General features: G+C 42.9%; 3 protein-coding genes across 5 annotated transcripts; 1 reads left to right on the top strand and 2 right to left on the bottom strand.

The window, feature by feature from the left end:
* Positions 1 to 119: 119 nt before the first annotated feature.
* LOC5521743 (progranulin-like) lies at positions 120 to 12,045 on the top strand. 3 transcript variants are annotated; one of them, XM_048723592.1, is made up of 5 exons: positions 120 to 259; positions 7,219 to 7,494; positions 8,443 to 9,904; positions 10,130 to 10,744; positions 11,133 to 12,045. In XM_048723592.1, exons 2-5 carry the CDS (start codon positions 7,219 to 7,221, stop codon positions 11,831 to 11,833), a joined length of 3,054 nt encoding a protein of 1,017 aa, XP_048579549.1. In that variant the 5' UTR covers positions 120 to 259; the 3' UTR covers positions 11,834 to 12,045. The 3 variants fall into 3 exon arrangements, with proteins under 3 accessions (XP_048579549.1, XP_048579548.1, XP_032222749.2); XM_048723591.1 differs by adding an exon at positions 2,305 to 2,413 and having other exon boundaries at positions 8,443 to 10,744; XM_032366858.2 differs by having other exon boundaries at positions 8,443 to 10,744.
* LOC125559815 (uncharacterized protein K02A2.6-like) lies at positions 989 to 2,245 on the bottom strand. The gene has a single exon (XM_048721664.1). It carries the CDS (start codon positions 2,243 to 2,245, stop codon positions 989 to 991), a length of 1,257 nt encoding a protein of 418 aa, XP_048577621.1.
* LOC116604552 (uncharacterized protein K02A2.6-like) lies at positions 2,274 to 4,946 on the bottom strand. Its single transcript, XM_048721615.1, has 2 exons — positions 2,712 to 4,946; positions 2,274 to 2,399 (listed from the first exon to the last, which is right to left on the bottom strand). Exons 1-2 carry the CDS (start codon positions 4,626 to 4,628, stop codon positions 2,274 to 2,276), a joined length of 2,043 nt encoding a protein of 680 aa, XP_048577572.1. The 5' UTR covers positions 4,629 to 4,946.
* Positions 12,046 to 12,168: the final 123 nt, after the last annotated feature.

Here is a 12,168-nt window from a genome sequence, read left to right as displayed (position 1 = left end):
ACTCGTACCCAGTCGTTATCTGCTGTTGCGTAGAAATCATTCCGACCCCAAAACCGCATCCTGACCGTCATGCATCGCGCGGCGTCTGGGTACGAGACTGTCACGAGAGCTAGTCACGAGAGTTCAAGTTTTGAGAAAAGGAGGCATATTTCCTTGAAGAGGAGGTACATTTTTTGCCCTATTCGTTAGAAGGCTCTCCTCTTCGGATTGAATCAGGTGATATCAGAAACTGTCAGTTTCTTTTGATATCTGTTTAAAGGTAAGGAACTATTCGAATCTCTGCACTCGCAACTTGTATCTTCGAAACTATGCAGTCGAAACCGGAAGGTGTTCAGCTTCGTCACGTTGGCTGCTGTAAAAAGACTAGATATAGGCTATAGCAAGCACAGGAAATATGCTCACTTAACCATTCCCGTAAAGCAATGTGCTGCTGTTTTCCCTGATTTTGGTTTTCTATAGTGGTCATTATTGTAATGATTTGAGTTATGGCTGTAATAGTAACAGGACTACAGGCTACGGCAAGATCACATTCAGACTAATTTATTCAAATCACATCGCAGGCTTACAGGGTTGCTTGTTAGTCACGTGATGGCGTGACTACCATATAAGGACTACTCATAACACCCCCCTCTCAAGTTAAGCTATACAATAATTAATAATCTATGAATAATCATAATTAATCAACAGCATAATAAGGATAAGATATGATGTGCTATGAGTCCATGATATAGTCCTTGTGCCAGACTGGTGCAGATTTGGCACGGCTAGATCTACGTGGCTCTTCTGGAGTGATCACTACATTTTCACTTTCGAAGGTGCTATCTAGCATATCATCTTTACTGACATACAGTGGTGGTTCCCTAGATGCATTAAGCGCGCGCCTATTTCTGCGATACTCCCTCCCAGTTTGATCTGTTATCACATAGGACCTGGGAGTGTTGTGAACTCCACTGACACAACCAGGACTGTAATTCTTCTCCCCATGTTTCTAAAACCTTATCATATCCCCTTCCTTCAATGGGGGTATGGGCTTTGATCCCTTCTCATAGTACTCTTTTGTTTTCAATTGCCGATCCTGTAGCTGTGTGCGGATGTCATCATGCACAGTGGGGAGAAGTGCTCTAGGGTGCATGGGGAGGGTTGTACGTACCTGACGACTGAAAAGCATCTGGTTAGGAGAGTATGGAAAATTACTTACCTGAGTGTTGCGATAGACCATTAGACCTTCATGTAGATTGCATCCCTTACCTAGGATTCCCTTTACAATCCCTACTGCTTTCTCTGCCAGGCCATTGGACTGGCTGTATAAAGGACTAGTAGGAATAACTCTAAATCCACATCGACTGGCGTATTCGTGCATTTCTTCTGCATTAAAAGGGTTGTTATCAGCTGTGAGCGTTTCAGGGTATCCATGTCTAGAAAAAATTTCGGTCAGCGCCTTGATAACATGTCCAGCTTTTTTCCCACTCATGTTCACTGCTTCTATATACTTGGAATAGTAGTCAATGACCACTAGGTAGAGCTTCCCTTGATACTCACCAATGTCTGATGCAATGTGTTGCCATGGCAACAGTGGTACCTCCCTGAGCTGCATTGGCTCTTTCTGCTGTTTTCTCTGTAAACTTAAACACTTGTCACATTTTGTTATCATTTCGGAGATGTCGGCACTAAGACCCGGCCAGTATACCGCGGCCCGTGCTCTAGCCTTACTTTTCTCTATACCAAAATGGCCCTTGTGTATTTGTTGGAGAATTTGCGGTCTCCATGTGACTGGAATAACTATTCGCTGGTCCTTCATGACAAGCCCATCTAACAGGTGTAGGTCATGACGCACATTCCAGTAGGGTCTAAGTTGCACTGGAACACTTTGTCTGTTTTGCGGCCACCCTTCCCTTATATACTTACCAAGAAGTAACATGTCCTGGTCCTTGCCTGTTATTTCTTGGAGCTGTGAGAGCTTCGTGTCTGAGACAGGCAGGTCTGTCATAATACAATGGACCATGTGCTCCATTTCGTCATGCATGTCATTAGTCTGGGTTTGGGCTTCTGTGTCATATGCTCTGGATAAGGTGTCGGCTATGTATAGGTACTTGCCTGGCACGTAACGGACAGAAGTGTGGTATTTTTGGAGTCTCAGCCTCATTCGCTGTAGACGGGGAGGCACTTTGTGCAGCGGTTTCCTAAAGATGGACTCTAAAGGTTTATGGTCAGTCATAACATCAATATCTGCCCCATAGGTATACATATTGAATCTCTCGCATCCAAATACAATTTTAAAGCAACTCCTTCTCTATTTGTGCATAGTTTTGCTCTGCACTAGTCAGGGCCCTGGAGGCATATGCTACTGGTTGACCATTCTGGAGCAAACAGGCTCCAAGTCCACTCTTTGAGGCGTCAACCTGCAAGGTGGTAGGTAAGTGTATATCATAGAATCTAAGTACTGGTTTGCTTGTGAGTGCTGTCTTTAGCTTGGCTAATGCTGCATCATGCTCTGGGTGCCAGGCCCAGGCTGCCTCCTTCCTCAGGAGCATTCTCAATGGGGCAGTCAATTCAGCCATGCTGGGTATGTAATTTGATAAATAGTTTATCATTCCCAGCAATCTCTGTAAATCCTTTTTGCACTGTGGGACAGGCATCTTCAAAATGGCTGATACTTTAGCAGGATCTGGCGTGAACCCGTTATTACTGACCACCTCCCCCATATAGCTTACCTTGTCTAGCCGGTACTGTATCTTGGATTTGTTGAATCTGATGTTGCGTTCCCTGGCTCTCTCAAGCACCTTGTGTAGGGCTCTGTCATGCTCGGCTGTCGTTTTTCCTGCAATAATAATGTCATCATAAACAGGAAGCACACCTTCTATGTCACCAAAATGCTCCTCTACCATTTTTTGTGCCACTTCACTAGCACATGAAATTCCAAATGGCATTCTACAAAACCGGAACCTACCAAAGGGCGTGTTAAATGTGCAGAGTAATGATGCTGCATCACTCAGCTTCTTATGCCAATAGCAACTGGACATATCTACAACTGTAAATACCGTACACCCATTAAGGGTGCTTGATATTTTCTCGATTGAAGGCGGTTTATAATCTTCCCTTACAATGGCTTCATTTAAATCAGGGGGGTCTAGGCATAGTCTAAGGGATTTATCTTTCTTCTCTACAATAACAAGGTTACTCACCCATTCAACTGGCTCGTTGACCTTTTTGATTACCTCCCGTTGCTCAAGGTCATTGATGGTGGTTTTTAACTGCTCTATCAAACGCAGTGGAACATTTCGTTGGTGCTGAATTGTAGGACTTGCGCCCTCTTTGAGGCAGATATCATACTCACCCTCAACACATCCCAGACCTGTGAAAACATCCTCAAACTGATCCAGGAGGTTGCGTGGCTGCTCTAGCGCATCTATGCTAAGACCTTGCGCTCGCGCACCACCACTAAATGTGATTAAACCTAACTTCAGACACGTTTCTACGCCTAAAATGGGTCTAATATTGTGCTCTACTATATAATACTCAACTGCGATTGGGCTATCTTGCCCTTGGACAAGTGTATCTATATAGCATTTGCCTACAGTTTTTAGGGGGTTTCCTTCGAAAGCTCGTAGTTTGAGTGCTGTTTGTTCGATCGTGCAGTCAAGTTCTTTCGCAACCGCTTCCGGGATCACGTTACATTCTGCGCCGCTGTCTAATTTGAAAGTCACGTTCTTCCCATTCAAACTCAGGCACTGTTCCACACACTTTATCTTGTTGCTACTTTTGATCTCTTCGATGTAAAGGCTCTCGATTTCTTTATACAGGTTGTTTGGGTCTTGCTGCTCTTGTAACTCGACCTCGCGGATAGCTCTAGAAGCACCACGCTGTTGTTGATGTGCTTGCGGTTGGGGGAGTTTCCTCGTGCAACAGCGGGCGAAGTGATTTTTCTCCTTGCACCGATGGCAGGTTGCGTTGTATGCTGTGCAATTCCCCTGATCGTGTTGCAGCCCACAAAATCTGCATTTGAAGCTCTGTCCCTTGTTCTGATTCTGTGTCGGAGCTCTTGCGTTTAGCGAATCAATTTCCTTGATTTCCTGTGACTGCTCTGGCCTCGTGATCAACTTCGATTGCTCAATCGCCTGCTCTGAAGCTCGGCACAGATTTATGGCTGTCGTGAGGGTTAAATCCGGTTCACGGAGGAGTCGCTCCCTCAGCGTAGGGCTGTTGGTTCCAATAACGATTTGATCACGTATGAGCGAGTCCTTTATTACACCAAAGTCACACAGCGCGGCCTTGCGTCTCAACTCGGTTAGAAATGTATCGAACTGCCGTTCCCCTTGAGTGGTTGTTCGGAAAATGTACCTCTCATAGGTTACATTCGTGCGCGGCATACAATAATCCTTTAGGGCCTTCAGGGTGTCTTTGACCTTTCTCTCTGCTATCACCTCTGGTATTCCTGGTAGCGTCTTTAAAACTCTTCGGGCTTTCAGCCCCACTATACTGTAAAGTGTGGCCACTTGGACCTTCTCCTCCTTTGTTGTTAGCCCACTCGATATCTCGTACAGCTCCCAGCTCTCTTCAAACTCTCTCCATGCTTCCGCTAAATTCCGACTATCCATGTCTAGTTCTGGCGGTGGCTTGATTTTCTCCATATCTATGATTATTGTCGCCCTGGACCTCCGACTCCTGGTACCATGTAATGATTTGAGTTATGGCTGTAATAGTAACAGGACTACAGGCTACGGCAAGATCACATTCAGACTAATTTATTCAAATCACATCGCAGGCTTACAGGGTTGCTTGTTAGTCACGTGATGGCGTGACTACCATATAAGGACTACTCATAACAATTATCATCTAAACAAGTGCAAAGAAAAAAATACTTATGGTTGTGGTACTTTTATGCAATGAGTTTAACTGATTCTAGGTAATATGTTTGTGATCTCTTTACTATATTCAGTCTTCATAGAATTGTTATTTGAAATTATAGTTTTGCATAGCTGTCAACCTCACTTTAGGAAAAACCTTGAGAATATACAGTGAATGTATCAGAAGTACCAAAATAGCTAATGCGGGAGAATACAGTAAAGTTATGGATATCTTCAAGAAAATTAGACTTGAGAAAAGGTTAAAGATCTTGAGACTCCCGCCTAATGCGGAGAGTTGATTTTTTTTGTGTGTGTTCTGGGTTGTCAATCAAGTTTTTTTTCCTATATTATCTACATTCATTTTCTATTTAGCTTGTATCACCCATATATAAATGAGAGCAGTTTGCACATTTTGCACTTTTAAGTCAACTTTTTGTTATTACATACTCTCTAAAACTGGGAAGATTAGTTTCAAGGGTGGTGAAAAGGTTGCCCATCAAGAATGGAAGCACGGGTGGCCTAGTGTGTAAGCGCGTCGGCCTCTCACCGCTGTGGCCCAGGTTCGAATCCTGGCTCAAACTGGGGATTTTTCCGGGTTCCTGCCTTGAATCGAATTTGTCACAAGTGAGTTGAAGTTATTCTCCCGTGTTTCCAGTCTTCTCGGATAAGGACACTAAACCGGAGGTCCCGTCTCTTCAAGCTGTACTGCACTAAACCTGAACCGAAGGGACGTAAAAGAACCACTGGGGACGCAATAAACCCTCTGGCAGTGACCACCCCCAGTGACAGTGCTTACTAACCGAGGTTACACTTGAGTTGGAGCCGTGCTCCGAGCCGTATGTGTAATAGTGGTAGAAGCCTTATAAATCATAAATCAATCACAAAGTTTCGTGCTTTCAAAAATCACAAAGTTAAAAAAAGAAGCATACACGGATCACAGTATAAACCTTTGCTTTGCTCACGAGTATGTGATAGGCCCATCACGTCACCATTTTATGCCCCTGCTCAATGGATAGTCACTCAAAACATCCATTTCCATCAACTAATTCAACTGAGAAACCAAAATATTTTCAATCAAATATCTTTAATAACGTACCTGACTTCATTTAAAGATTATGTTATTTTGAAGTTTCCATGGAAATGAACTGTTGTATTTTCAATAATAAACAATAACAAAGGAGAGGTTGATCACCATTCTTTAAAGGGGCTCTCGCACGGTTGCTTGCCCCTTCTCTAAAACAAAAATACCTCAAATTGCAATCCAATTGTGCATGGCTAATAAAAACTTTCATTTGTTTAACAAATGCAATTGTCTAGGTTGTCTTGACTTGTTAAACAAGTTGTTTAACAAGTCAAGGCAACCTAGAATTGCATTTGTTTAACAAATGAAAGTTTTTATTAGCCATGCACAATCACAAATCCTGAAAGTAAAAATGCCCCAATCACAATTTACGATAGTCACAAATTCATTTTTAGGCTATTCAGAAATCATGGATTTGATTTAGGGCCAATCACAAATCAGTAAAATACTCTTCAACAGCCTGTACTGTGTGTGTGAAAATCAGCTAAAAGAAGAATGCTGAGAAGGCAGGGGGTGATTTGGGAAATGAACTGGATATGTTTTTCAAAAATATCTCCACTTTCTTCCAAGTCTTTTTCCCTTACCTAGTAAAAGTTTGCTGTCAAACAGAAAATGTGGTACCACCCAAGCTCTGAATGGAGATTTCTGATGTTATATAAGTAATAAGATAATAATATCAATAAATAAATAAGCATTTATATAGCACTTATACTAACCATGTCCTAAGCGCTTCACATTTAAAATCCTAAGGTATTAATATTTACAACTTGTAAGATAATGATGACAACATAAGAAATGAACAGACGCTGAAGAGCATTGCACATTACTAAAAGTAAAAACCAGAAGCATTGCATTTACTAGACAGTAATAGCTCAAAGAGTCATTGCACAACAGCTAGACAGACGGTACATTATCTTATTTACAACTTGTAAGATAATGATGACACAATAAAAAATGGAACTGAGGAACACAAGCTTCTAGTAAGCCCACATACGTTCAACAAGTCGAATTCATGGCAGAGAAACAGAAAGATACTGTCCATGTCTCGTCCGGGAATCGAACCCGTTTCAGAGGTGAGAGGCACCATACGTTGACGCACTAACACACTGGGCCACCTGTGATTCCTTATGTATAATGTTGAGGATGATTTGCAAATACTAGACAGACAATCCCAGATAAATATGAGGTGGGGATTTCTTTGCATGATTCTGCGAGTGAGCTTTGATTTCTTCTGATATCACACAATGCCTATAATATCATAATTATGTATCTAACCTTTCTTATTTATTTCAGATGTTGAGTCTAGTCGTAGGGCTGGTGATACTTGGTGCAACTCCAGTGATCTCTGTCCAATGTCCAGGTGGAGAGGTGGAGTGTCCTGATGACTATACCTGTTGTCTAATGCCCAATAGAATGTATGGCTGTTGCCCTATCCCCAATGCTGTCTGTTGTTCAGATCTAAGGCACTGCTGCCCTTATGGTTACAAATGTGATACATCAGGAGGGGCCTGCATAAGAGGAAAGCATGTGCTACAGCTGCTCAAGAAAATCCCATCTCTTTCAGTTAAGGTAAAAATCTCTCCACTCTGTAAATGAAAGATAAGAATAAACTGAAACACGAAAAGCTCATCAGAAATATGACATCATTTTTTTTAATTATAGGATTTATAATATGACTTTAAGAATGTGTCTAAAATTAAGTTGTACAAAACTTTAGTACAGTATTTTTTTATACAAGTTTTTGCTTTGAAAATGAGTTTCATACAGTGGGTCATACCAGCAAAACACTCTTTTGTTGCAACCATTAACAACTACAGTATCACTGTAATAAAGGACATTGATTTGCTTTTCCATAGAGTCAATGGTTAAGTTTTAGATGAGCCACACCAACATCAGAATGTGGTTAAAATTTGGATAATAATCATACAAAATAATTTAAATTTTTTTTACTTTTTAAAATTTATGATTTAGATATTTTGTTTTGACATTTGAAGTTCTGCGGCTTGAATTTCTCTATATAATTTGGTATTTTTTCATATCATATATATTTGTTAAAGTGGCCAATTTGAAGTAGAAATGTTTTTGCTTAAAATAGCCATTTAAGTTTAATAACTCGCATTCAGACAGTGAAGCTGGGAAGGATTGTTTAATACCAAATTTAATTACAGCATGAAAAAATGAAATGTTCCCTTATTGTTTCTGGTTATTGAAATACTTATAGATAGTTATTTTTATGCAAGCTGAAACTATTTTTTTTTATAATAATAATAAAACATGGTAAAAATTAATAGTTCCGCATTAGCATCCAGTTATTGCAGGTACTGACAGATTGAAAACCTTCAAAAAAGAACATATATTTCGTAATAAGAGCACACACTATTATTTAAATTCTTATGCATCAAGGGTAATTACAAGGAGTAAATTATATATTTTTTAGGATAATTATATAAAATCTGATCATTTTGGGAAGCTCAGAGTTGAAGTGATGTTAGTATTGAGTACTAATTTGTGTTTTAGGTTGCCAGCCCCATCAAAAATCAGAAGGATGTTTTGTGCCCAGATGAATCTGTTTGTCCAGATGGTAACACCTGCTGTTTAACTGAATTTGGACTGTATGGCTGCTGTCCTACACCAAAAGCAGTGTGTTGCCTTGATCGCCTACACTGCTGTCCCAGTGGATACAAGTGTGACCTTGCCAGGCATGAATGTGTGCAGGAAAATGTGCAAACGAATTCACAGGTCAAACCTCTTATCCATTTAAGGAAACAAAACAAGAATATATTAGGTACTACTGTCTGTCCAGACAAGGCGTCAAAGTGTCCCGATGGTAATACTTGCTGCAAACTATCCTCTGATCAATACGGCTGCTGTCCTCTTCCCAACGCTATGTGCTGTGATGATGGCGTTCACTGCTGCCCTAATGGATACACGTGCGACACCTCGAGTGGCAGATGCAGCAAAGGAGACTCCGTGCTTCCACTTTTCAAGAAAACACCAGCCAAGCAGCTGAAGAATGTTGTTTGTCCAGACGGGGCGTCAGAGTGTCCCGATGGTAATACTTGCTGCAAACTATCCTCTGGTCAATACGGCTGCTGTCCTCTTCCCAATGCTGTGTGCTGTGATGATGGCGTTCACTGCTGCCCTAATGGATACACGTGCGACACTGCGAGTGGCACATGCAACAAAGGAGACTCTGTGCTTCCACTTTTCAAGAAAACACCAGCCAAGCAGCTAAAGAATGTTGTCTGTCCAGACGGGACGTCACAGTGTCCCGATGGTAATACTTGCTGCAAACTATCCTTTGGTCAATACGGCTGCTGTCCTCTTCCCAACGCTGTGTGCTGTGATGATGGCGTTCACTGCTGCCCTGATGGATACACGTGCAACTCCTCGAGTGGCACATGCAGCGAAGGAGACTCCGTGCTTCCACTTTTCAAGAAAACACCAGCCAAGCAGCTGAAGAATGTTGTTTGTCCAGACGGGGCGTCACACTGTCCCGATGGTAATACTTGCTGCAAACTATCCTCTGGTCAATACGGCTGCTGTCCTCTTCCCAACGCTGTGTGCTGTGATGATGGCGTTCACTGCTGCCCTAATGGATACACGTGCAACTCCTCGGGAGGCACATGCAACAAAGGAGACTCTGTGCTTCCACTTTTCAAGAAAACACCAGCCAAGCAGCTGAAGCATGTTGTTTGTCCAGACGGGACGTCACAGTGTCCCGATGGTAATACTTGCTGCAAACTATCCTCTGGTCAATACGGCTGCTGTCCTCTTCCCAACGCTGTGTGCTGTGATGATGGCGTTCACTGCTGCCCTAATGGATACACGTGCAACTCCTCGAGTGGCACATGCAGCGAAGGAGACTCCGTGCTTCCACTTTTCAAGAAAACACCAGCCAAGCAGCTGAAGAATGTTGTTTGTCCAGACGAGACGTCACAGTGTCCCGATGGTAATACTTGCTGCAAACTATCCTCTGGTCAATACGGCTGCTGTCCTCTTCCCAATGCTGTGTGCTGTGATGATGGCGTTCACTGCTGCCCTAATGGATACACGTGCGACACCTCGAGTGGCAGATGCAACAAAGGAGACTCTGTGCTTCCACTTTTCAAGAAAACACCAGCCAAGCAGCTGAAGAATGTTGTGTGTCCAGGTGGGGAAGCAGAATGTCCCGATGGTAATACTTGCTGCAAACTATCCTTTGGTCAATACGGCTGCTGTCCTCTTCCCAATGCTGTGTGCTGTGATGATGGCGTTCACTGCTGCCCTAATGGATACACGTGCGACACCTCGAGTGGCAGTTGCAACAAAGGAGACTCTGTGCTTCCACTTTTCAAGAAAACACTAGCCAAGCAGCTGAAGAATGTTGTGTGTCCAGGTGGGGAAGCAGAATGTCCCGATGGTAATACTTGCTGCAAACTATCCTCTGGTCAATACGGCTGCTGTCCTCTTCCCAATGCTGTGTGCTGTGATGATGGCTCTGTGCTTCCTCTCGTCAAGAAAACACCAGCTCAGAAGTTCAAGCATGTTATCTGCGAGGGTAGTCACCTTGCATGCCCAGATGGTACCACTTGTTGTAAGAAGAGGTCAGGGGGTTACGCTTGCTGTCCAATCCCCAAGGCCGTTTGTTGCTCGGATGAAGTCCACTGCTGCCCTAATGGGTATTCTTGTGACCTTTCCAGTAAAAAATGTGTCAAGGGTGCTTCTCGCGTGCCGATTTTACAGAACTCTCTTGCCCTTTGCATTGATATACAGACGACATCAGAATTATCCACACTTCACAGTGTTAGTTTGATATCGGCTGCGAATAACCGACCAGGTATCGTGTTTAGTTATTTGTCTACTATTCTTATATTTAAAAGTGTTGTGATATTGTGGTTTTTGCTGATCATATTTGGATTAATTTTTCCGGTAAATGTCAATCAAGGAAAAGCACCACGCCTACATTTGATTTAACGATTTAAGTGTTGGGCCTTTTTTTTGTTCCATATGTGCGTGTGGTTTTAGAAAACAATCTGCCCACATAATCAATGAGAGTGTTGTACCAATCTGGCCAAAACAATCTGCTCACATTATCAATGATAATTGTAGGAATGGTGCCAGTTATACCGATAAGCAGCCATTAGCCATTTGCAATAACATCGTTTTTTGAACCAGGTATATCTCCAATACATTTTCTATTAACAAATCTTTATGTGCTTTTGTAGGGGCTTCAGGAGCGAATTACATCACTTGCAACGACGGTTCTCACTGCTACGATTATGAAACTTGCTGCGAACTTTCTACCGGCTCCTACGGCTGCTGTCCCCTACCTAACGCTGTCTGCTGTAGCGATGGCAAGCACTGCTGCCCGTGTGGTTATCACTGCGACATAAGCTCGTCGACGTGCGACATGGCCAAGGACTCTACACCTATGGTCTCATACCACGCAACTGTTCAGCGTGCTGGCGTTGGCGAAATCAAATGCAAAGACGGTTCGCACTGTAACACCGGTGAAACGTGCTGCCTTGTGGGGCCAACCAAATACGGCTGTTGTCCCCTTCCCTCAGCTGTTTGCTGTGCTGACATGCAGCACTGCTGTCCTTCGGGCTACACTTGCAACGACAAGAGCGAACATTGTCAGCGAGGACGCCATGTTTTACCGATGTTCCAAAAGCACCCCTCGGTGCATCCACGACCTGCTGTTGCAAAGACGCCTGTGATTATCGATCATACGATTCGTTTCGTGCCGAGAGGTGGCCGAGGTGCTGGATGCACCTGCGAGCCGTACCACACATGCTGTGGCTCCTCGTCCGCTCAGCAGCACTGCTGTCCTCTTCCGAATGCTTCGTGCTGCAGCGATGGTCTGCATTGTTGTCCACAAGGGTTCATTTGCGATGACCAAAAGGGCTGTGTCAAACAACCATAGACTCATACAGTCACAGTCAGAATCGTGACAAGCGTTCCTTGATCTTTCCATTGTATGTAAAAAAATACCCTTTTGTGTCACAGACGAACCTCCGAGCTACGATGGTAGATAGCTATTCAATACTAATTTGTCTAGAATATTATTTTTATTTTTTGGTACCAAACGATCTTTTTGTAACTATACGATTCGGAATAAAAAAAATACATCATCAATGTGTTCAGGCTAGTGTATTTCGCTGAAGAGAATAGCATTTAGTTTGGGTGTTTTATTTCATATTGTTTTATTGATATGTAAAAGAAATATCTACTCGGGCAGTAATGGAGCTTGGACCCAAA

This window comes from Nematostella vectensis, chromosome 2 (genome assembly GCF_932526225.1).
Source record: "Nematostella vectensis chromosome 2, jaNemVect1.1, whole genome shotgun sequence".
Lineage (NCBI taxonomy): Eukaryota > Metazoa > Cnidaria > Anthozoa > Actiniaria > Edwardsiidae > Nematostella > Nematostella vectensis.
The sequence above is the reverse complement of the archived record's forward strand: the minus strand, read 5'-3'. Positions and strand labels throughout refer to the sequence as shown.